Source organism: Vanacampus margaritifer, chromosome 8, assembly GCF_051991255.1.
Source record: "Vanacampus margaritifer isolate UIUO_Vmar chromosome 8, RoL_Vmar_1.0, whole genome shotgun sequence".
Taxonomy (NCBI): Eukaryota; Metazoa; Chordata; class Actinopteri; order Syngnathiformes; family Syngnathidae; genus Vanacampus; species Vanacampus margaritifer.
Window position 1 is genome coordinate 342501 of NC_135439.1, and position 20600 is coordinate 363100.

Genomic DNA, 20600 nt, shown 5'->3' on the forward strand with positions numbered 1-20600 from the left:
ACTCAACTTTTCCTGTTTGAGATCAATTAGGATGATTTCCAATCTATTGGCTAAATGGCAAAATCGGGCCATTTGGGAAAACCTTCCACAAGAAGCCAATCGCGGGAACTTGCCGTCGCTGCTCGGGTCCTAACAAACAATACCGCAAACTACATTTTTACCCTACTAAAAAACAACTCAAAATTATAGACAAAATCTTTGCAAACTGTCGTTTGTTTGACTTTATTGCACAATACTTGTTACAGTCAGCACGGAATAAAAAGTAAGCCTAATAAAAAATCTCAAACTATGATGCAGTTGACCTCAAAGAGGAAAAGTTGATTTGCTGTGAAAAGCAAAAGACGCCGTTGTGGTTTGCACGCGTGCAGGAGCAGTTCATCGAGCTGTGCAAGACTTTGTACAACATGTTCAGCGAGGAGGAGCGCGACGAGCAGCAGCTCTACCACGCCATCGCCACCGTGGCCAGCCTGCTGCTGCGCATCGGCGAAGTTGGCAAGAAGTTCAACAACGGCGACAAGATGGCCGCCGGATGCCGCGCCGAGGCGGGAGCGCCGCCCGACGTCCGCCCGGAGAAGGGAGACGACGACGACATCGACGATGATGACGAGACGGCCGAAGACACGTCTGCGTCGTCATACTCCATGCTGAGCGACGACGCGTGCTCGGCCGACGGCGGCGAGCGGCCGAGGAGGAGGCGGGGCAGCGCGGCCGACGCCGATTGGTCCGTCACCTTCGAGCAGGTCCTGGCGTCCATGTTGATGGAGCCGGCGCTGGTGGACTACTTTGAGAGGAAACGGGACATCCGGCTCCGGATGGCCGCCTGCAAGACCCGGCGGGCGGCCGAGCGGCAAACCAGCTCCGGTTCCTCGGACCGCGAACGAGGCGACCCCTGACCCCTGACCCCTTTACAAGTCCTGATGTTTCACGTCGTTGGCGGCTGCGTCGCCATAACCGTGCATCCGCTTTCGCAATAAAAGGAAGGAAGTCCTGAAGCGGGGAAAAAAGGAAAACACTTTTTAGATATTAGCTCCTAAAAATAAAAAAAAAAGTATTTTCTACAAACAAGAAAAATGATCCATTTCATGTTCTAATGTGAAAAATGTCACATTCAAGTGAGATGAGTTTTGTTACGTGACAAGTTGAACTGGCATATTGGGCAAAACAAAACAAAGCAATTCTTGTATAAGAGTGTCAAAAATGAAATCAGGTTCCACGTCGCTCCAGAGGGTTCCGCCGCTCATCCTGACCGGGAAAAATGGTTTCCTTTTGTTTTTCCCAATGTCAATGTGGAGGTCAGACGTGAAATGTAATGAATTTTCTGTGGCAGCAACTTCCGTAGTTTTGTTTTCCATAAAAAGAAAAAAACTCCCCCAAAATTTGTTCTTCAGAGGGAAAAAACAAAACTCTTTTAATGTGAAAGTGATGTGATCTCATTTCCTGCTCTATTGATGCTTTTAACTGAAATTTGACAAATAAATGTGGAAGGCTTTATTGTGTACAATGAATATGTATATAAACATACTGTATATGCAGCGCTTATTCTTTTATTGTTCTTGACCTTTTAACTACTCTCATCAATATTCATCCATCCTGACAAGATGTCTAATGAATAATCAATAAATCAATATTCAACTACTTTATTTCTTAATTAATGCTTCAGATTCATTATGCAATATTTCTAAATGTCTCTTTGCACAAATCCACTACTTCCTGAACTCAATACCGCTCCTTCATTTCTTGTCTTTTATGATTGGACAAGCTGATTAATCCAGGTGTGCCTGACCTCAGTAACCACGACGACAACGGCCAGTAAGGCTTTTTTTTTTTTTTTTAAATAACCATGTATATTATGGAGCGACCATGTATGTATAGTAAGACTTTTTTTTTTTTTAACAAACATGTATAGCAAGGCGTTTTTTTTTATTGAGTATTTTTTAAGTATTGAGTGAAAACTGTCTTGCTGAGTGACGAGTAGAAAGCTTCCTGGCTTGGCTTAAAACACTTGAGTTCGTTTTGCATCGCTTCTCGTTTTAGACGCACACCGTCGCAGTCTCCACCGCGGGTAAAGCATTATTTTTTTTAAACAACCATGTAAGGCGTTTTTAAAAAGATGACCATGTAAAGTATAGTGTTTGTGGGGGGTTAACGACCATGTATAGTCAATCATTTATTTATTTTTTAAAAACTGTAAAGTAAGGCTTTTTTTTTTTTTAAGATGACCATGTATTTAAGTGCTAATTTTGATATGGTAGATCTCCACATTTTATTAAACAGACAGCCTGGTGCGCATCTCTGGTACTGCTTTTAATCTCACAGGTCGATATTTGTTTGTAAGTATGGATACAAGTTCCTCTGGAACCCGTGGAATTAAATGTGGGGTTCTCCGAGGTTCAATTTTAGGTCTGCTCACGAGATGGGAGGAGCAAGTTGGCTGCTTTGTCGCTGGCGTGTAAGGGTTCGGCTACCAGGCATATATTCAGATCAGTGGACTCAACGCACCGGAAGTGACTGCCAGCAAGGAGTGCAGTTCTGAGTCTGGCCATGGGAGGCATCGTCCCATCATTTCTTCATTATTGAGCAGCAGCAACTCCTCAGAAGAAGAGAGGAGCGAGCAAGAAGCGCGCAGTCGTGTTGTTGTCGGTCGGCATCAAATCTGAACTTGTTGGTTGGTGTTTTTCTTTGTTGAGGCTTCAAATGTACGACCAGGACGAAGGTGAGCGCCTCAACATGAACGTTTGATTGAGTCGCCCGGGTGTGAACAAGACCGCTAACGCAAACAAGGAACACAGCGTCGCCGCCGTTGACCAAACTAGCTTAGCTTAGCGGAGTTTAGCATCCTCCAGACTGCTACTAGGAATTTTCATAATGGTACTGTCCTATTTCTAAAAGAAAGAGAGAAAAGAAAAGACTATCGCGACCTCTCAAGTTCGAGCAAGCCTAGTCAAAGAGAAGGAATGAAAGTTCCGATCCAATATGTAGGGACGTAACAATAAATAAATCGAATTATTTTTTTCCCATCAGCAAAACAAATGTCACTGAAAAGGGCACGAGTAAAAGAGCAAAATCCTTTTTTTTTTTTTTTTTAAATTGGCACTGGATATTTTGCCGTGACCAGCAACTCTCTTGCAAGCGTTATTTTGATTGTTCTATTGGAGCGAGTCATGCACCGGGTCTGGTTCTTGCCTCACTTCACCTTGTGTGTCTTTTCACCAACTTTTCATTTTGTTTTGCCTCCCAAAATAGGCTGTTGTCTGCATTACCGGCTTAAGCCCATCCAGTGCCACAACCCTCCGACAAGTAGAGTAGGACAGACACACTTTGCGTCTGTCAAAGCGCAGAAATCGCGCCTTTTATTACTTTGAATGGGGAACATTCAATAACTGTTTAATTCTTCTATAAACACGTGAGACAAATCATTTGAGCAGTTACTCTGCAAACTTTACTTTGGAATTTAATATTTGTGGAGTTTTTAATCATGTCCATGACAGTTAAGAAGAATCTAATTGTACTTGTAGTTCTCGTGCGATTCATGGTAAAATGGCGCCATTTTCAGGTAAGTTGCCGGTCACGGCAAAATGTACAACTTTGTAAGTTTGGCTAAGCGTCCATTGCACGAGTACCCCGAAAAGCCCGGCACGCTCTCCATCGAGTCGAGGCTCTTACCTCGGTTGCGTATTCTCGCGTGTGTGCAGATAATCAGTATGATGAAGACGACGACGAGATCACGCCGGATCTGTGGCAGGAGGCCTGCTGGATCGTCATCAGGTGCGTTCTCACCGTTGTCAAGGAGTCGACTTCCTATGTGGAATGGCCGACTGTTTTGTTTGGGGGCGTGTGTGGCCGCGGGATCGCTCGCTGCTTGCTTGCTGCTCAATTGATGTGCGTGCGTGCGTCATTTGCAGCTCCTATTTTGACGAGAAGGGTTTGGTGCGGCAGCAGCTGGATTCCTTTGACGAGTTCATCCAGATGTCGGTCCAGAGGATCGTGGAAGACGCGCCGCCCATCGACCTGCAGGCCGAAGCGCAGCACACCTCGGGGGAGGTGGAGGAGCCCGTAAGTTGTCTCCTCGGGAATGCGTCATTTGCTCATTCTTCCTAATGGTGGTGTTGGCACGCTGACGCTGTGGCTATTTAGTATCAAGTCCGACCGAACGTTTGCAATCATTCGTCGGTCCCGACTGCTGAAATGCAAGAATTGGCAATTCCTCAAAATGTCACAATGCTGAAACAGGTGGACGAGCCACTTCAACAATAATTCAGAACGTTGAATGACGATTCCGTGGAAAATAGAAATGTGCTCTTTGTGTTGGGAAATGATTTTTTGGGTAAAAGTGTGATTTTTTTTTTTTTAAATTAAAAAAAACATTTTTATTTAAATATTTTTTTAATTGTTAATTAAATGTATTTTTTTTTTTTTGTTCAATGCGACGACGGCGAGCACGTTCAAGCGCCGAATCGCGATCGGAATCGAAATGACGTGCCGTAACTTGTGGTGCGTTGCAGCCGCGTTACCTGCTGAAGTTCGAGCAGATCTACTTGTCCAAGCCCACCCACTGGGAACGAGACGGCGCCCCGTCCCCCATGATGCCCAACGAGGCCCGACTGCGAAACCTCACGTAAGTCCGCCGTGGTTTTTTTCCCGGCTCCGCCGGCCGCTCTCACCCGCCCGTCCTCGCCACCAGATACTCGGCCCCCCTCTACGTGGACATCACCAAGACCATCATCAAGGAGGGCGAGGAGCAGCTGCAGACGCAGCATCAGAAGACCTTCATCGGCAAAATTCCCATCATGCTGCGCTCCACGTACTGCCTGCTCAGCGGCCTGACCGACCGAGACCTGTGCGAGCTCAACGAGTGCCCGCTGGACCCCGGCGGATACTTCATCATCAACGGCTCCGAGAAGGTGCGCGAAAGGAAAACAAAAAAATGCCGTTGTTGTTAAAAATGACACCTAACCAAGAATTAGCAACCATTCATTATTATTCGTTGGCATTTTTTTTAAGAATAATAGTTCCAATAAGAATATGACTATTATCATGTTAAAGCATTCATTCATTATCAGCCACTGCGGCTGGAGGTGGCGAGCAAATAAGGTGGAGGTGGCCGCCTCTGAATTTTGTAGACAGGAAAAACCCTGGAATGGGATAGGAGAGGTTTAAAAAAACAACAAACAAAAACATGATCATTCGGCTTCCATGGAAGAGGACAGAAATGAGAGAAAATTTTTTGCTGTTGGCAGGCTGAAATTCCGAGAATGGTTGTGGATCAAAAAGAGAATTTTTATTCTCATTTGGAAGGTACGGAAACAATCTTCCATCATTTAGACAGACATCTTGTGGTTTTGATTCACTTGATCAATTATTAGTTGTCAATGGATTTATTGTTGCACCGCTAATCTACAAAACGCAGCACATTTTATTGCCCTTTAACGCTCTTTTTCGTGAATCATAAAATGAAGTTGGAATTAGAAATTGAATCGAAAACGCAAAAATGCCGTTCAACGCTGTCAAAGTTCATCAAATTGAAGTTAACTGAATGTGGCCCAGGATGAATTACTCAAATGAATCCACAGCTCATTTCATGAATCAATTCATGGTTTTGTGAGCTCGTTTAACTTCAAATTGCCCAAATTTCAGCCTTTCAACCGTAAATATTCTCTAAATTCATGCTGTTTTTCTTCCTCCTTCAAAATAAAACATTTGCCAACATCTGCTTTGACTTTGGAAAATAATGAAAACAAAATGTGTTTTTCCATTTTGGGATGAATAATGCAGACCAAACCAGTAACTAAATTATCGTCAATTAATGTTAATTTTGCAATCATCTGTTTTTAAAAAACAAAAAGCCCTAAGCGCTTGACGAGGTGACGTGCAACCGTGTTCAGGTGCTGATCGCTCAGGAGAAGATGGCCACCAACACGGTGTACGTGTTCGCCAAGAAGGACTCCAAGTACGCCTTCACGGGCGAGTGCCGCTCCTGCTTGGAGAATTCGTCGCGTCCCACCAGCACCATCTGGGTCAGCATGATGGCGCGAGGAGGACAGGTAGGTCAAAAGCAGGTCCAGTATAAACAAATGATGCCAGTCAATGAGTTGAAGGCACATGAAGACAAGTTCCAATACTTCCCTATTACACTGAGCTGTGGCGCCATTTTGTGACCTTTCAGAAAAAGACACAAAAAGGTTTTTCAGCCAAGGGTTGGACATACTGTCGGTTCCACAGAAGGAAAAAAAAAAGTGAACTGTGATTATTGAAGAGGGTCGAGTTGCAGCAATCGGGTCGAGTTGCAGCAATCGGGTCCTTGTTTAACTTGCAACTGTCCAAAGACTTAGAATTTTAGCCTCTCAAACTATCAATCTTCTGAGTTTCACGGAGGCAGACATTTTGTTTTCTCCAGATCGCCTTTTACTTAAGAGAACAACAATCGCTATTTCTGCCCATTTTCTGATGGAAAATACGTATTCATCAGTTTCCTGGACTGTCAATTGGGAGTCGTCTCTTGTTTTGGATGAAAGCGATGGGAATGTGTTTTGTCCTCGGATTCATCGGTTCATGGGCAAAAGTACCGGTTAGCGGCATCCGTCGGCCGCCCGCAAGTCCTCCATGATGCGTTTTTGTCACTCAGGGCGTGAAGAAGAGCGCCATCGGCCAGAGGATCGTGTCCACGCTGCCGTACATCCGCCAGGAAGTCCCCATCATCATCGTCTTCCGAGCGTTGGGCTTCGTGTCGGACCGAGACATCCTGGAGCACATCATCTACGACTTTGACGACCCCGAGATGATGGAGATGGTGCGTAGCGCACTTGTGGGCGTCGTGCACGGCGGGCGCCGCCTCCTGACTCGGGTGCTTGCGCTCGTTCAGGTGAAGCCGTCGCTGGACGAAGCCTTCGTCATCCAGGAGCAGAACGTGGCCTTGAACTTCATCGGGTCCAGGGGAGCCAAACCGGGAGTCACCAAAGAGCGCAGGATCAAGTACGCCAAAGAAGTCCTGCAGAAAGAAATGCTGCCGCACGTCGGCGTCAGCGACTTTTGCGAGACCAAGAAGGCCTACTTCCTCGGGTGAGCAAACCAAAAGCGCCGTGAGTTGTCAACCGCCAAAGTCGAGTCGAGTCTAATTTATTTGGTCGCAGAAGGGCTTGACAAGGCCACAGTTGACAAAAATCAAAGAAGTGAATTCTCCCACACGTCTCTCGTTGTGGCTTTGAGAGAGAAAAAAATGTCAAATAAGTCTTGACGCACGAGTTGAATTAGTTCCATAGCTGGGCTCCAAACACTCGTATATCAAATCAGCTCTCCTTGGATTGAGAAATGCTGTCAATCTGTTCCAGCGCAAAAGGATTTTTGTGCTTGTTTTTTGTTGGCACACTATAAAATTGTGCTTGCTAAAAACGGTCACAACAAACACTTGGCAGGTCTCGACACTACGAGCAAGCAATGCCATCTGAAAGTACGCTGTGCAAATTGAGACAACTTCACTTCAGCAAATACGGTCGTGCTGCCACCAACGGAAAAAGTGCTGCCAGTGCAAAAGTTAGCCTGCTTCACTTGACTTGATTGCATTGTCCCTCGGAGGGCGGTTTTGTTTGCAGCAATTCACAAGCACAAAAACAAAACAATCCAATCAAACCTGAGCAGCAACGTTTTTGTGCTTGATGAATTCAATCCACTGCTGTGCTCATCATTAGCACCTCATTGTTTGTTAGCAAGAAGCTAACTGGATTTTCCTATGTGGTTGTTGTAGTTTGATAGTTGGCTCGAGCTTGTTAAGTCAAGTCGCGTTTCCTGTCGTCATGCGCCACTTGTACCTCTCAACATTTCTAAATTTGGGGATCAAGTTGAAGTGGACTTATTTTCCAAACAGGCCAGGAGAAGCGTATCCCGGCAGGGGCTAGACTGCCTCAAATAAAAATGAAATGGCTGGTTGCAGCTCGGGTTCGAAGATCAGAGCTCATGACTGCGGTCCTCCAGGCTGCTCGCTGTTGAATTGACTTGAAAGTTGTGCTGCTGACTGACTGACTGACTGACTGACTGACTGACTGACTGACTGCGTCGTCCAAATGCAAATGGGTGAAGCCAGCAGGCCTCTGCGGACGCCGGTCAATGAAGTGGAGGCCAGATTTCAACGCAAACAAGGCAAAGCAGCATTTTGCTGTGATGCTGCGCGCCAAAGGAAGAAGCTGCCAAGTCAGTGGACACATTTGTTTTTTCGTCCGGCACGCTCGCCCCAGAAGGGCCCGTGCACAGCGAAGCACTTGATACCTATTGAAATGATGATGAATCGAAGCATTAATACTCGAAATCGGGGTGTTAAAAAAAAATGGATTTGGCAATGTATCGCGATATGCTGTTCAAACACGAAACAGATTGCAACCTGTTTGGTAAATACAGTGGCTGAAGTACATCTTCATACAAATCTTGCAGTGTATCTTACATGTACAAGTTTACTGACTAGTATTTTCTAAATTTGAACTAGGGAGAAATCTCAATAATTGACTTCTAGATTTTGTATCAAATGGAACCGTGACCTACGAATCATGATACAGATGGAATCCCAAGGTACGAGGCGATGTCCCGTGGAGTTTGACGTGCGGCTCTTGCGTGCGCTCCTCAGGTACATGGTCCACCGGCTGCTGCTGGCCGCTCTGGGCAGACGAGAGCTGGACGACCGAGATCACTACGGCAACAAGAGGCTGGACCTGGCCGGTCCGCTCCTGGCCTTCCTTTTCAGAGGGTCGGTGGCCGCCGCGCCTCGTCCGCGTTGTCTTTTGCGGGCCTGCGCTTGAACTTCCCGTCTCGCGTCAGAATGTTCAAGAACCTGCTGAAGGAGATCCGCATCTACGCGCAGAAGTTCATCGACAGAGGCAAAGACTTCAACCTGGAGCTCGCCATCAAGACCAGGATCATCTCGGACGGGCTCAAGTACTCGCTGGCCACCGGCAACTGGGGCGACGTCAAGAAGGCCCACCAGGCCCGGGCCGGTGTGTCCCAGGTGGGGGCGTCGCTCACGCATGCGCGCGCTACGATGTCATTTCCTTCCCATCTGACCCGGCGCTTGGTCTTGTGGTAGGTGCTGAACCGGCTCACCTTCGCGTCCACGCTGTCTCACCTGCGCCGCGTCAACTCCCCAATCGGACGCGATGGCAAACTGGCCAAACCCAGACAGCTGCACAACACGCTGTGGGGGATGGTGTGCCCCGCCGAGACCCCCGAGGTCGGTGCTCGTCGCAACAGCCGCGCGTCAAGCCAACGCCACCAAACCCATGTTTGATTTTGTGTGTGTGTGTGTGTGTGTGCTCCGAAGGGTCACGCTGTGGGCCTGGTCAAGAACCTGGCCCTGATGGCTTACATCTCTGTCGGATCTCAACCTTCTCCCATCCTGGAGTTCTTAGAGGAGTGGAGCATGGAGAACCTGGAAGAGATCTCACCTGCCGCCATTGCCGAGTCAGTCTCACGCACGCACACACGTTGAGATCTTGGCTTCACTTTTTCTGACGTCGCCATTTTGACTTTGAAATGCTATGACACCCTTCACCCTTGGGACTACACTTTTGTTGACTGCGTTGTTATGGCAACAAAAGTACGACTACTCTGTTGTGACGACGTGTACTACGTTTAATCGAGATATTTTCGGCCTGTATTGTCCTTACCGCAGTAGTTTTAATGTGTCATGCATTTGACTTTTATTGGAGTGTTTTTGGTGGGACCAAACACAACTTTTACTTGCTGCGTTTCCCCCCCCCCCTCTTTTGTAGTGTACATGTTTTAGCCAGCCAAAGTGACTTCCACCTTGGCAGCTGTCACATGACACAGAAGCTTTCAAAGTGACTCGTGTTCCTGAAAGCAGCTCAAATACAAGAGCGGCGACCTTTTTGGGGATTTTGGCCTTGTTGCCCTGATTCCATAGCAAATGAATTGCGAGCAACGTCGCCTCCCGTGTGCAGAGCCAATTACTCGAGTACATTTGACTTTGATTGAAGTCATGTTACTCTAAAGTACGAGTATATTTTGCAGCTACTCGACCCACCTCCGATTGTGACGACGCTGAGGTCACAAAAATGCCACTATCTTGGATTTACGGCTCCGTTATGCTAACTATACTATTGTGACATTTTGTGGACACGGCAGCGCCACCAAGATTTTTGTGAACGGCTGCTGGGTGGGAATCCACAAAGATCCCGAGCAGCTGATGAACACGCTGCGGAAGCTTCGGCGCCAGATGGACATCATCGTGTCTGAGGTAGCTGGCCGGTGGGCGGGACTTCACTTCCTCCTCCTCGTAACGGTCCTCGCCATTCACGCTCCTCGCCCGCCTTTCACCCGCCAGGTGTCCATGATCCGAGACATTCGAGAGCGCGAGATCAGGATCTACACGGACGCCGGACGCATCTGCAGACCGCTTCTGATCGTCGAGAAGCAGAAACTGTTGCTCAAAAGGCGACACATCGACCAGCTCAAGGAGAGAGAGTACAACAACTACAGGTGACGGGGGGGGGGCAAAACATGGCGTCATGAATGGAATGATATGCAAATGAGCCATCCACAAAACTGTCAGGATCATTGTGTAAAAAATCAACCCAATGCAATTTCTTAGTAACTTTTAAAACGCGCAGTTGTTCTGGCGCATGGACACATTTTGTTTGTTTTGCTGTCTGCTCTTGTGTGAGTGCAAAATGGCTGCCACATCCTGGCATTTCACATCACAGCTCCCAAAATCAAGAGGCTCCCTCAAGTGTCAGCCTGAGTCATGTTTTGAAAAGAAGCAAACAAATGTGTTCAATTTCATGAAAGGGCAAATTGAACAATCCTGAATTGTCATCTTCAAATGCTTGAAATACGCCCAACAGCCAAATGAATTTCTTTTCAAAAGGAATTTGCGCGGCCTCGTCTTTACGGTTATTGATCAAACGATATAGAAATACACTTGCGTCTTTTTGAAAACAAATGTGAATCCAAATCGGCGTCCTCTGGCTTCAGCTGGCAGGATCTGGTGGCGAGCGGCGTGGTGGAGTACATCGACACGCTGGAGGAGGAGACGGTGATGCTGGCCATGACCCCCGATGACCTTCAGGAGAAGGGTGTGGCTTACTGCTCCACTTACACCCACTGTGAGATCCATCCGTCCATGATCCTGGGGGTGTGCGCCTCCATCATCCCCTTTCCCGATCACAACCAGGTGGGTCGTCCGTCTGTCCGTCCCTCCCGATTCTGCACCTGGAGCCGTCAGCCGGCATTCTGATCTTGTTTTTGAAGTGTACACGCCGCACACAAAAATACAAAATCGGCCATGGAACAATTTTTGTGCCTTGCCTGCTCCGATCATCCTGCACAAAACGCCGCACGTGTAAAGATGCTGTTCCACCACCGTTGTGGAACGTCAGAGCGCTGTCGCGTGGTGATGATCACGTGAACTGACAAACGCACAGATGAGCAGACGCCACTAATGGCTGCCGCGTGTCTCGGATGCCGATCCATCGGTGCAGCCCTATTATCGATACATGAGAATGGAATTGCACCGAAATAACAAGCGCAATTTGTACTTATTTCTGTCTTCTTAGGCCCGCCCCAACGTGCTCGTCTGCTTGAGGTCAAATGAGTTTCCCAGCGAGTCGGAGTGACTGTTTTCTGTTTTTGTTTGCGTTCAGTCCCCCAGGAACACGTACCAGTCGGCCATGGGCAAGCAGGCCATGGGCGTCTACATCACCAACTTCCACGTTCGCATGGACACGCTGGCGCACGTCCTCTACTACCCTCAGAAGCCGCTGGTCACCACGCGCTCCATGGAGTACCTGCGCTTCAGAGAGCTGCCAGCAGGTACGCACGCACGCACGCACGCACGCACGCACGCACGCACGCACGCACGCACGCACGCACGCACGCCATGACCGCTCCCTCACGACCGCTCCCTCACGACCGCTCCCCGTCGGCAGGCATCAACTCCATCGTGGCCATCGCCTCGTACACGGGATACAACCAGGAGGACTCGGTCATCATGAACCGCTCGGCCGTGGACCGAGGCTTCTTCAGGTCCGTCTTCTATCGCTCTTACAAGGAGCAGGAGTCCAAGAAGGGCTTTGACCAGGAAGAGATCTTTGAGAAGCCCACCAAGGAGACCTGCCAGGGTGAGCGCGTCCTCGCATCCACTCGTCACCAAACCGCCGCATCCTGGCGCCGTCACGTGCGGACAGACTTACTCGTTTGTGTGTATAAATATCCCCATCGAAATGGACAATGTCGTCATCCAAATAGACGTCATTTGCGCTTTCTACGCTCAGTAAAAGACAAAAACATTCTTCTGAGCAAACACGCGCAGTGGCATTTTCACCATCGAGAAACAAGGCATTCATGTAACGTAAGATGGCCGCCGCACACAAAGTAGTTCCTGTAGTCAAAAGATTCAAAACACAAAACAATTTTGCGTTGAAAGCGTGTAGCCGATCATGTTTATATGAACGAATATTTGCGTTTGAAAAGAGCATTTCGCCGGCGTGGGGCCATTTTACGGCCCAGCTTGTTTCGTGGCTGTTTGTTTTTTTTTGGACTGTGCGCGCGTGTTGGTGGTCCTCGTCCCCGGCTCAGGCCACCATTCGGTGCAAGCTGTTTTCAGTGCTTGGTTTTTGCTTCGGTCCCACGCAGTCCCTGCGCCGCCTCTTTGGTTTGTTTTGTTTTGTTTCAGTGTCCGCTGTCTTTCGTGGGGTGCACCATTGCCGTCAATTTGACCCTTCGCTAATTGCCACCTTCCGTTCCTGTGACTTAAGAACGTTACCATAACCGTCATCACCTTTTTCGGGCAGTCACTATTCACTCGGGTGCACTTTGACAGTCGGTGATTCGGGAGCGCTGGCTCCATTTTGTTTTCTTTTTCGTGAGAGAACATCACTCGGCACGTAACGGGCCAGAACCTTGTACCTCCAAAATCGTTACTTTTCAGGAGACCCTAAAAACGGCATTGACGTTGCGTCATCATTACGAGCAAGCCATTTCAACACTTTAGCTTGGTCAATAATTTGTAAAAATGACACTCGCACATGTGGACGGACCAAAGTTTTTGAGAAACTCTGACATTTGTGACTTAGGAGGTTTTGGCCCGACGCCAGCGACATTCAGGTTTTTACACGCCTTCCAAAAGGCAAACATTGGCAATTTTTGAAAGGCTTGCTGACTGCACGTCAACGACATCCGCGTCTTCTGACGTCACATCTCGGATATGACGTCATTGCGAGCCGATTGCGTCAATGACGTGGCCCGCCTCCTCGCAGGGATGCGCCACGCCATCTACGACAAACTGGACGACGACGGCCTGATCGCCCCGGGCGTGCGCGTCTCGGGCGAGGACGTGATCATCGGCAAGACGGTGACGCTGCCCGACAACGACGACGAGCTGGACAGCAGCAACCGGCGCTACACCAAGCGCGACTGCAGCACCTTCCTCCGCACCAGCGAGACCGGCATCGTGGACCAGGTCATGGTCACGCTCAACCAGGAGGGATACAAGTTCTGCAAAATTCGGGTAACTCCCGCCGCGCCGTCGCCACCTGACGGCCGCACCGCCTCACCTGACGTCTTCCGCCTTTGTCACGGCAGGTGCGTTCGGTCCGGATCCCTCAGATCGGAGACAAGTTTGCCAGCAGGCACGGGCAGAAGGGAACCTGCGGCATCCAGTACCGGCAGGAGGTAAACGGCTGGTCGGCGGCGGCGAGAAAGCGGGCGCCGTCGTCACGCTTGTTTTGTTTGGCAGGACATGCCGTTCACGTGCGAGGGCATCACGCCCGACATCATCATCAACCCGCACGCCATCCCGTCCAGAATGACTGTCGGCCATCTTATCGAGTGCTTGCAGGGCAAGGTGAGTCGGACCCGGCTTGTGTTGGGAAGAACGGCGTTGGGTAACTCTGGGGGGGGGGTTCCATTAAGGGACTAATCTAACAAATTATTTTCCCTATATTTGAAGCGCCGTTATTGTTTGAGAAATGCGTTGCAATTTATTAGTTTTAAGCCTCAAAGTAAGCTTTACAAGACGTTGCGGGAAAATGTCATTTGCGCACAGTTAGAGGCACTGTTGTTGTCGGACCTCGTCACAATAAAAGTGCCTTGACATCTGAAATGTGTCGTGACTTTTATTTTGGCGGTGCGGCGGGAAGCGTGTCACGACGTGATGGACGTGTCGTCCTTCAGGACCTTATTAAAACTTTGCATATTTTAGCAAACATGTCCGTGTCTTGGCCTGGAACTGGTTTGACAACTTTGACAAGAGTGAAATGACCTCTAATGACACATGTGCCACAAATCACCATATATCCAGCATGATTTTTATTATTATTATGATTGCTGTCGTAGAACATACATCACCACTCCAAATTTAAAGATTATTATTATTATTATATGATACGTCATGGAGTGAGGCATTTTTTGTGACAAAAATAAATTCAAACACCCTATATAGCCTGGACATAATTTGAATTCCTTGTATAAAAATAGAATGATGTTGATGACAATAGTAAGAAGATCTAAAAAATTAAAAATCAAAATTGTTTGATATAAAACCTTTTTTTTTCTTTTTTCCTAGTGGTGAAAATAGTTACTTTGCCTGGTAACAAGCTACTTTTTATGAAGTAATTCAATTACTAACTCAGTTACTTTTTGAAGCAAGTATGAATGACTTTTTGAAAGTAACGTTCCCAACACTTTGCTCGCCCGACTTGTCGTCTCCTCGCCGCAGGTTTCGGCCAACAAAGGCGAGATTGGCGACGCCACGCCTTTCAACGACGCCGTCAACGTGCAGAAGGTCTCCAACCTGCTCTCGGAGTACGGCTACCACCTGAGGGGAAACGAGGTGAGCGCTACTTGGGAGGACCCGCCCCCACACTTTTGACTCCATCGACTGACCGTGCCGTTGCCGTGCTCAGGTTCTGTACAACGGCTTCACGGGCCGTAAACTGACCTCGCAGATCTTCATCGGGCCCACCTACTACCAGCGCCTCAAGCACATGGTGGACGATAAGATCCACTCCAGGGCCCGCGGGCCCGTGCAGATCCTCAACCGGCAGCCCATGGAGGGACGATCGCGGTGAGACCCAACGCCGGCGCTTATTTTCCTTTGATCAATCAATCCGACCGACTTCTATCCAGTGGGAGAACAAATAATTGTTGACTGAGTGCAGCCCAAATCTCCGTCATGTCGTCAATAATCAGCATTTTACTTTTCAGTCCAACATGATTCGTTTATTTATTTATTTATTTTTATTAGTTTTTTTGGGGGGTGTCAATGAATAAGTCATTGCGAGCCTAAAACTAGAATGTAAATGAAATTGAAAGGCTTTGCTTTATTTGTCCCGATGCCAGTCCGTCTGTTTGATGTGCGATGTGACGTGTGTTTCGTGACGTGTGTTTCAGCGACGGCGGCCTTCGTTTTGGCGAGATGGAGCGCGACTGCCAGATCGCTCACGGCGCCGCCCAGTTCCTGCGCGAGCGTCTCTTCGAGGCGTCCGACCCCTACCAGGTGCACGTGTGCAACCTGTGCGGACTCATGGCCATCGCCAACACGCGCACTCACACGTACGAGTGTCGCGGCTGCCGCAACAAGACGCAGGTAACGCACGCACGCAACAGTTTGTTAACGCTGAGGTCATCCAAGTCACCAGCTTTGACAAACACACTTTTGTCTGCCGTCTTTCCACAACGGCCATTCCGAACGACGAGAAGCTCAAATTGCGATCTTACAAAAAGTGCAACAGTTCATCAATGAATCGTTAGGAGGCTTTGAAAGAGGCTAATTATTTGTCCTCTTTTGCGTGTTCAAAAATCATTGAAGACAGATTTGCTGTGAGAAATTCCTTGCAAGGATGATTTATTAAAACAGAGAATTCTCCGGTCACCGGCAACAATTTACATCACGTAAAAAGGTGGAATTAAAGAGTGCCGAATGTGCCCCCTCCCTTGGGGAATCCAGCTTTTAAAGAATCCAAATCAGTAGGGAACACCTATTTCTCCTCCCATCATGAATAAGTAAATATGTTATATAACCGAGTTGCAGCTGTGTTGATCTCTAGACAAAATATACTCTCCGGGTACTTTTTCTCAAAACAATATCTCACAAACAAGTTAAATCAGATTTAGAGTGGCCGTGAGCGATGGCGCAAACAGAGAGTGTGTGTGTGTGTGTGTGTGTGTGTGTGTGTGTGTGTGTGTGTGTGTGTGTGTGTGTGTGTGTGTGTGTGTGTGTGTGTGTGTGTGTGTGTGTGTGTGCTCTCTCAAAGCAGATTCTGTTCTCAAGAACAAAATGTGTGCGCAACACTGAGAAGGAATTTTAGACCAAACAAGGTGTACCAGCTTAGGTTAAGGTCAAATTATACTGAGTTCAACACTATTTCACTTACTTTACACATCTATAAAACATTTCAACATGGTTAATATATGAAATAACGAATTAAAATGTTAATAATGTCTAACAGCTTTTGTTGAACCACAAATTGTTGCAACCTCTTTTTGATTTCTTGTGCAAACAATCTCCTTTGACTTTGGAAAGCAATTTTTGCAGATTGTTCTGCAGAGCAGGACCTGAAATGGATTTATTCCGTTAGAAAACGTGTCCTGCTTTTTAACAAAGGCATAGAAATCATTTTAAAAAAGGAAAAACAAATTGATTGATTATTGAACTAATTGTTATTTGCAAGTTGCCTAAATCTTGAAGCTATTTTGTTCATTCCAAAGGGTTGACAGTTGGGCCCGACCTATTCATCTGTAGACGATTCAAAATGCCGGCCGCTTTGATGTTAGCCCTTTTCAAACTGATGGCAACTGGCGGGATTTTTTTCTGATTCAACGCTATGACGACGATATGCACTTACTTTGTCAAGAATGTGTTGGAGTCGTTTGTCCACTAGAGGGAGGAGGGATTCCTTGCAGTCAAATAAAACGGAAATGTGTGCTTGCGAATTAAGGATCAAGTCTTTTCAAATGTTTTGCCTGCAATTCACATCTTAGTTGTTGTAAGCATTATTGGAGTTATTTTACTCTTTTTTTGCTGCTAAGTGTCAGAATTGGGCCCTTGTCATTTGCAGCCATACTTGAACCTTTTGCCGACGGCCGCGGTTTGTGATGTTTTCAGATCTCGTTGGTGCGTATGCCGTACGCGTGCAAACTTCTCTTCCAGGAGTTGATGTCCATGAGCATCGCTCCTCGAATGATGACGTCGTAGCCGCAACTTCTGGGACCCCCTTTTGACTTGTCTTTCATTTTGTAAACAATAAAAGTGACGTGAGCACACAATGACATGCTGCAGGTGAGCTTTATTTTCATTTCTTGCTGAAATGCTTCAACAGAGCTGCGGCTGTTTTCTACTGATTAGAAAGGAAGCGATAGAAGAGAGCGTGCTTTGGATATTTCAAAGTAAAAGGTCAGCATTGCGCGGAGGTGGAAGATGGCTCTTCCTGCGGCGGGCGGCCGATCGGCGGCTCACAGTTCTTCCTCCTTCATCACTGGCAGGAAATGACATCATTAGCGAGCGTCATTTGCTGTCTCAACTGCAACAGGAAGCTTTTATTTTGAAGAGCGGGATTTGTGCTGCTGCTCATTGGGTGGCAGCAAACCAGCCAGTCGGCGCTTACCTTTCTTGACCTCATCCATGACCTCGACCTTGACGTCTCGGACGTTGGCGACCAGACGAATTTCGCCAACGGCTGAAGCCTCACCTTTGGCGTTGGCGGCGTGACACTCGTAAGTTCCCGCCTCATCTTTTGTCAGGGGTGAGATCTGAGAGTTGAGTAAGGTGATAAGGAAATGATTGAGTTTCTCTTTTCCTGTTAGCTGCGTCAAGATCAAAAAAATGAACACGAAAAGAGTCAGCAAGATGGCGGTTGTTCCGGATGGGGGTGAGCCTGCCAGGTACTTTTAGAACCGTTTTTAGCTCTGTTGATAAGAGAGCCTCGAGGGGTGGGTCAGTAATTTGATTTGAATTGGAGTTGGTTTTAAAATGAGAGAAATGATTGCATGCGTGTGTGTCATTGGAATGTTTCTTTATTTCAGCTATGAGTCTAAGAAAGGGAGAATAATTGAGAATGGATTCTACAAGTCGACGGGGAAGCCATCAGGTCCGAGACATTTATTCATTTGATGGCTGCATGGAGTTTTTTTTATTACTTAGGGACGCTTTTAAGAATGCTGATTTGGTCTTGTGACAATTATGAAAGAATAATATTATTTTGTCTGATGAGTACGTGGAAGCACAGGGAGTGTCCACAACACTTGTGGCTACTAATAACAAACAATGGAGTTCTCATCTGATTGGAATGATGGTTGACAATTCATTCTTCAGTTCACAAAGTCGCAACTACCTACAAACAAACCAAAGGCATAAAGGCCAAGAGCACAAGACGCCGCCGCGGAAAATGGTTTTGCTTCTCCTGTCTGTTAGTGGAACCCCAATGAAGTACTGCTTGGCCACTTCCCATGGCTCAGGTAAGCAAACAAACACATTGCCCCCTAGTGGTTGGAGGTCAAAACAAATCCAAACTTGGGGCTCTGCACTTGTTTTTTTTTTTCATTTTGTTTGATGGGATTGAGAAAGTGTCCTTGTCGCAGTCGGTATTATCATAAATTGGGTTTCTTCATCAGTAATGTTAAGTTCATGTTTGTATCAATTGTTTTTGTAATTGTTCAGTGGGCTTATTGGCATTTCCGAATTGCAACGGATTTAGTTTTGGTTCAAGTTTCCTTTTTTGTTTGTTTTTTGTTGCTCTTCTATGTGTAAAATGCGCTGAAAAGATGTTGTTTTTGTGGAGTATTTTTGTTTTGGAAGGTGGCGCCGTGACAATAAACACTGACCAGAACCCAGCCCGTCACTTGATGCTTTTCGGGGCCTCCTCGGGTCTGGACGGCCAGGTTGTCCCTGTCCCCGGGGAGGAGGGACATCTTCTTCCTGCCGCCAGTCTCCTGCGGGAGGACGTCGTCGTCATCATCATCATCATCATCATCATCATCATCATCATCGTAAGTGCTTCGTTGTTGTTGTTGTTGCGTGCGTGCGTGCGCGCGCGCGTACCTTTCTCCACGTGAGCACGGGCGTGGGCACGCCGACGGCCTCGCAGCTGAGGAAAACTTGCGCGCCGCTGACGTTGAAGACGCGAGCGGGAGGCGAAACGATGACGGGAGCTGCCGAGACACGAAGAGGAATTCGGTTTGGGTTGGCGGGCTCGCTCAGGAATTCCGTGTTTGGACGGGCGGCGCGAGGATTAGGATGATAATGGCGAGCTGGCGCGCACACGCTCCAACATGTTTTGCTACCTCAGCACGAGCGACTTTTTCAAAGTGTTGCTGTGTTTGGTCTTCAACAGTAGGAGAGCGAAGTGTGACCGCCACAAACGTGTTTGTCAGCTTAGCGTGACAAGCGGGCCCCCTAGTGGTCGTTTTCAATTTGTCTTCATTTGTCCGTTCAAATCAATCAGAAATTTGCCTCTCGATCGTCAATGCCAACAGATTTACTTGAGTTGTTGTGAAAACTTCTGCGGCTCGCTTCCTTTCACACAAATGCAGTTTAAAAATCGATTGTACTTTTGTGGTCGACTTTGCTGATAGTTTTGTTTTCCTTTTCCTCCCCCTGTCGCATCTTCTTCCAGTCCTCGTTGCATGAACATGACAAACATTTTCTCTTTTGGTTCATCAAACTGAGTGTTGGTTTTCTTTTCTTTTCTTTTCTGGACTGTTGGTTTTCTAGCTGCTATGGAATGAAATGTTTGTTGCCGCCGGCCGAGCCCGAATGAGGTCGAAGTTGCCTCTCGAGTGTTCTCACCTGCCGCGCATCGCCCTTTGTTGCGCACGCCGACTTGCGGACGTCCTTCTTTCTGCGCGTGCGCGTCGGCGCTCTTGAGCGCGCAGACGTGCGCGTAGGTGATGCCGTCGGTGCCGCACACTTCATCTTGGCTCTTGCACGCGCACACGCCCACTTTGCTCTTCTTGTCGGCGCGCGCGCACTCCAGGCCGGCGCCGCAGCGTTGCGCCCCGCGGCCGGCGCAGCGCTCGCCTTCCGCCGCCAGACACAGCACGCAGCAGTCGCACGCGTCCCGAACCGAACCGGCGGCGCAGCCCTCGGACGGCAGAGGCGCGCACTGGGCCGGCTCGCACGGGCCGCATTCCGGAGCCGCCCGGACGCGCAGCAGCAGCAGCAGCGCCGCCGCCAGCGGACCCCAACGCCACAAAAGCAACTTGGACTTCATGACGACCTCAAAGTTCTGACGAGAGACAAACACAACACAGACAGCAACCCGGCCAGGCTCCGCCTATGACTGTGTGTGTGTGTGACTTTTAACATCACAACCCCCCCCCCCCCCAAAGAATGTTCCACACAGATGCACGCTCATCACTGAATTGAAAGGAATCGTGTTGAAACAAATCCACGCTTGATTTAAACACAATCCAACGAAGCATATCAAAAGAAAACCTAGTGAAAAAGCAAATGGGAGCATTTGTAAAGTCGGCCATCAAGTCCAGTACAGCGTTCCCTCGTTTTCCACTGGGGTTGGGTTCCAAAAAATGCCTACAATAAATGAAATCCGCTAAGTAGTTAGCTTTATGTTCTACATTTGTTATCAATGTTTTAAGGCTCTTAAAAC

The 20600-nt window shown here is 47.9% G+C and overlaps 3 protein-coding genes across 4 annotated transcripts in view; 2 read left to right on the forward strand and 1 right to left on the reverse strand.

Moving 5' to 3' along the window:
- The window catches only part of tbc1d9b (TBC1 domain family member 9b), an 11462-nt gene extending 9827 nt beyond the window's left edge, over nucleotides 1-1635 (forward strand). For both annotated transcript variants that reach the window (XM_077572644.1, XM_077572645.1), the window contains exon 23: nucleotides 369-1635. In XM_077572644.1, coding sequence (XP_077428770.1) covers nucleotides 369-893 — 525 coding nt within the window. In that variant the 3' untranslated portion in view covers nucleotides 894-1635. The remainder of the gene's footprint in view (nucleotides 1-368) is intronic.
- Nucleotides 1636-2515: 880 nt separating this feature from the next.
- polr2b (RNA polymerase II subunit B) lies at nucleotides 2516-17262 on the forward strand. Its single transcript, XM_077572647.1, has 24 exons — nucleotides 2516-2713; nucleotides 3693-3765; nucleotides 3903-4053; nucleotides 4503-4615; nucleotides 4682-4901; nucleotides 5883-6041; nucleotides 6623-6787; nucleotides 6860-7056; nucleotides 8609-8728; nucleotides 8800-8986; nucleotides 9065-9208; nucleotides 9299-9438; nucleotides 10123-10234; nucleotides 10322-10476; nucleotides 10972-11170; nucleotides 11640-11808; nucleotides 11925-12116; nucleotides 13254-13504; nucleotides 13579-13668; nucleotides 13733-13840; nucleotides 14714-14827; nucleotides 14901-15061; nucleotides 15388-15583; nucleotides 17102-17262. Exons 1-24 carry the CDS (start codon nucleotides 2695-2697, stop codon nucleotides 17189-17191), a joined length of 3525 nt encoding a protein of 1174 aa, XP_077428773.1. The 5' UTR covers nucleotides 2516-2694; the 3' UTR covers nucleotides 17192-17262.
- igfbp7 (insulin-like growth factor binding protein 7) lies at nucleotides 17263-20263 on the reverse strand. Its single transcript, XM_077572658.1, has 5 exons — nucleotides 19781-20263; nucleotides 19034-19143; nucleotides 18817-18924; nucleotides 17601-17745; nucleotides 17263-17471 (listed from the first exon to the last, which is right to left on the reverse strand). The coding sequence occupies exons 1-5, from the start codon at nucleotides 20202-20204 to the stop codon at nucleotides 17449-17451; spliced, it is 810 nt and encodes a 269-aa protein (XP_077428784.1). The 5' UTR covers nucleotides 20205-20263; the 3' UTR covers nucleotides 17263-17448.
- Between the last annotated feature and the right edge of the window lie 337 nt (nucleotides 20264-20600).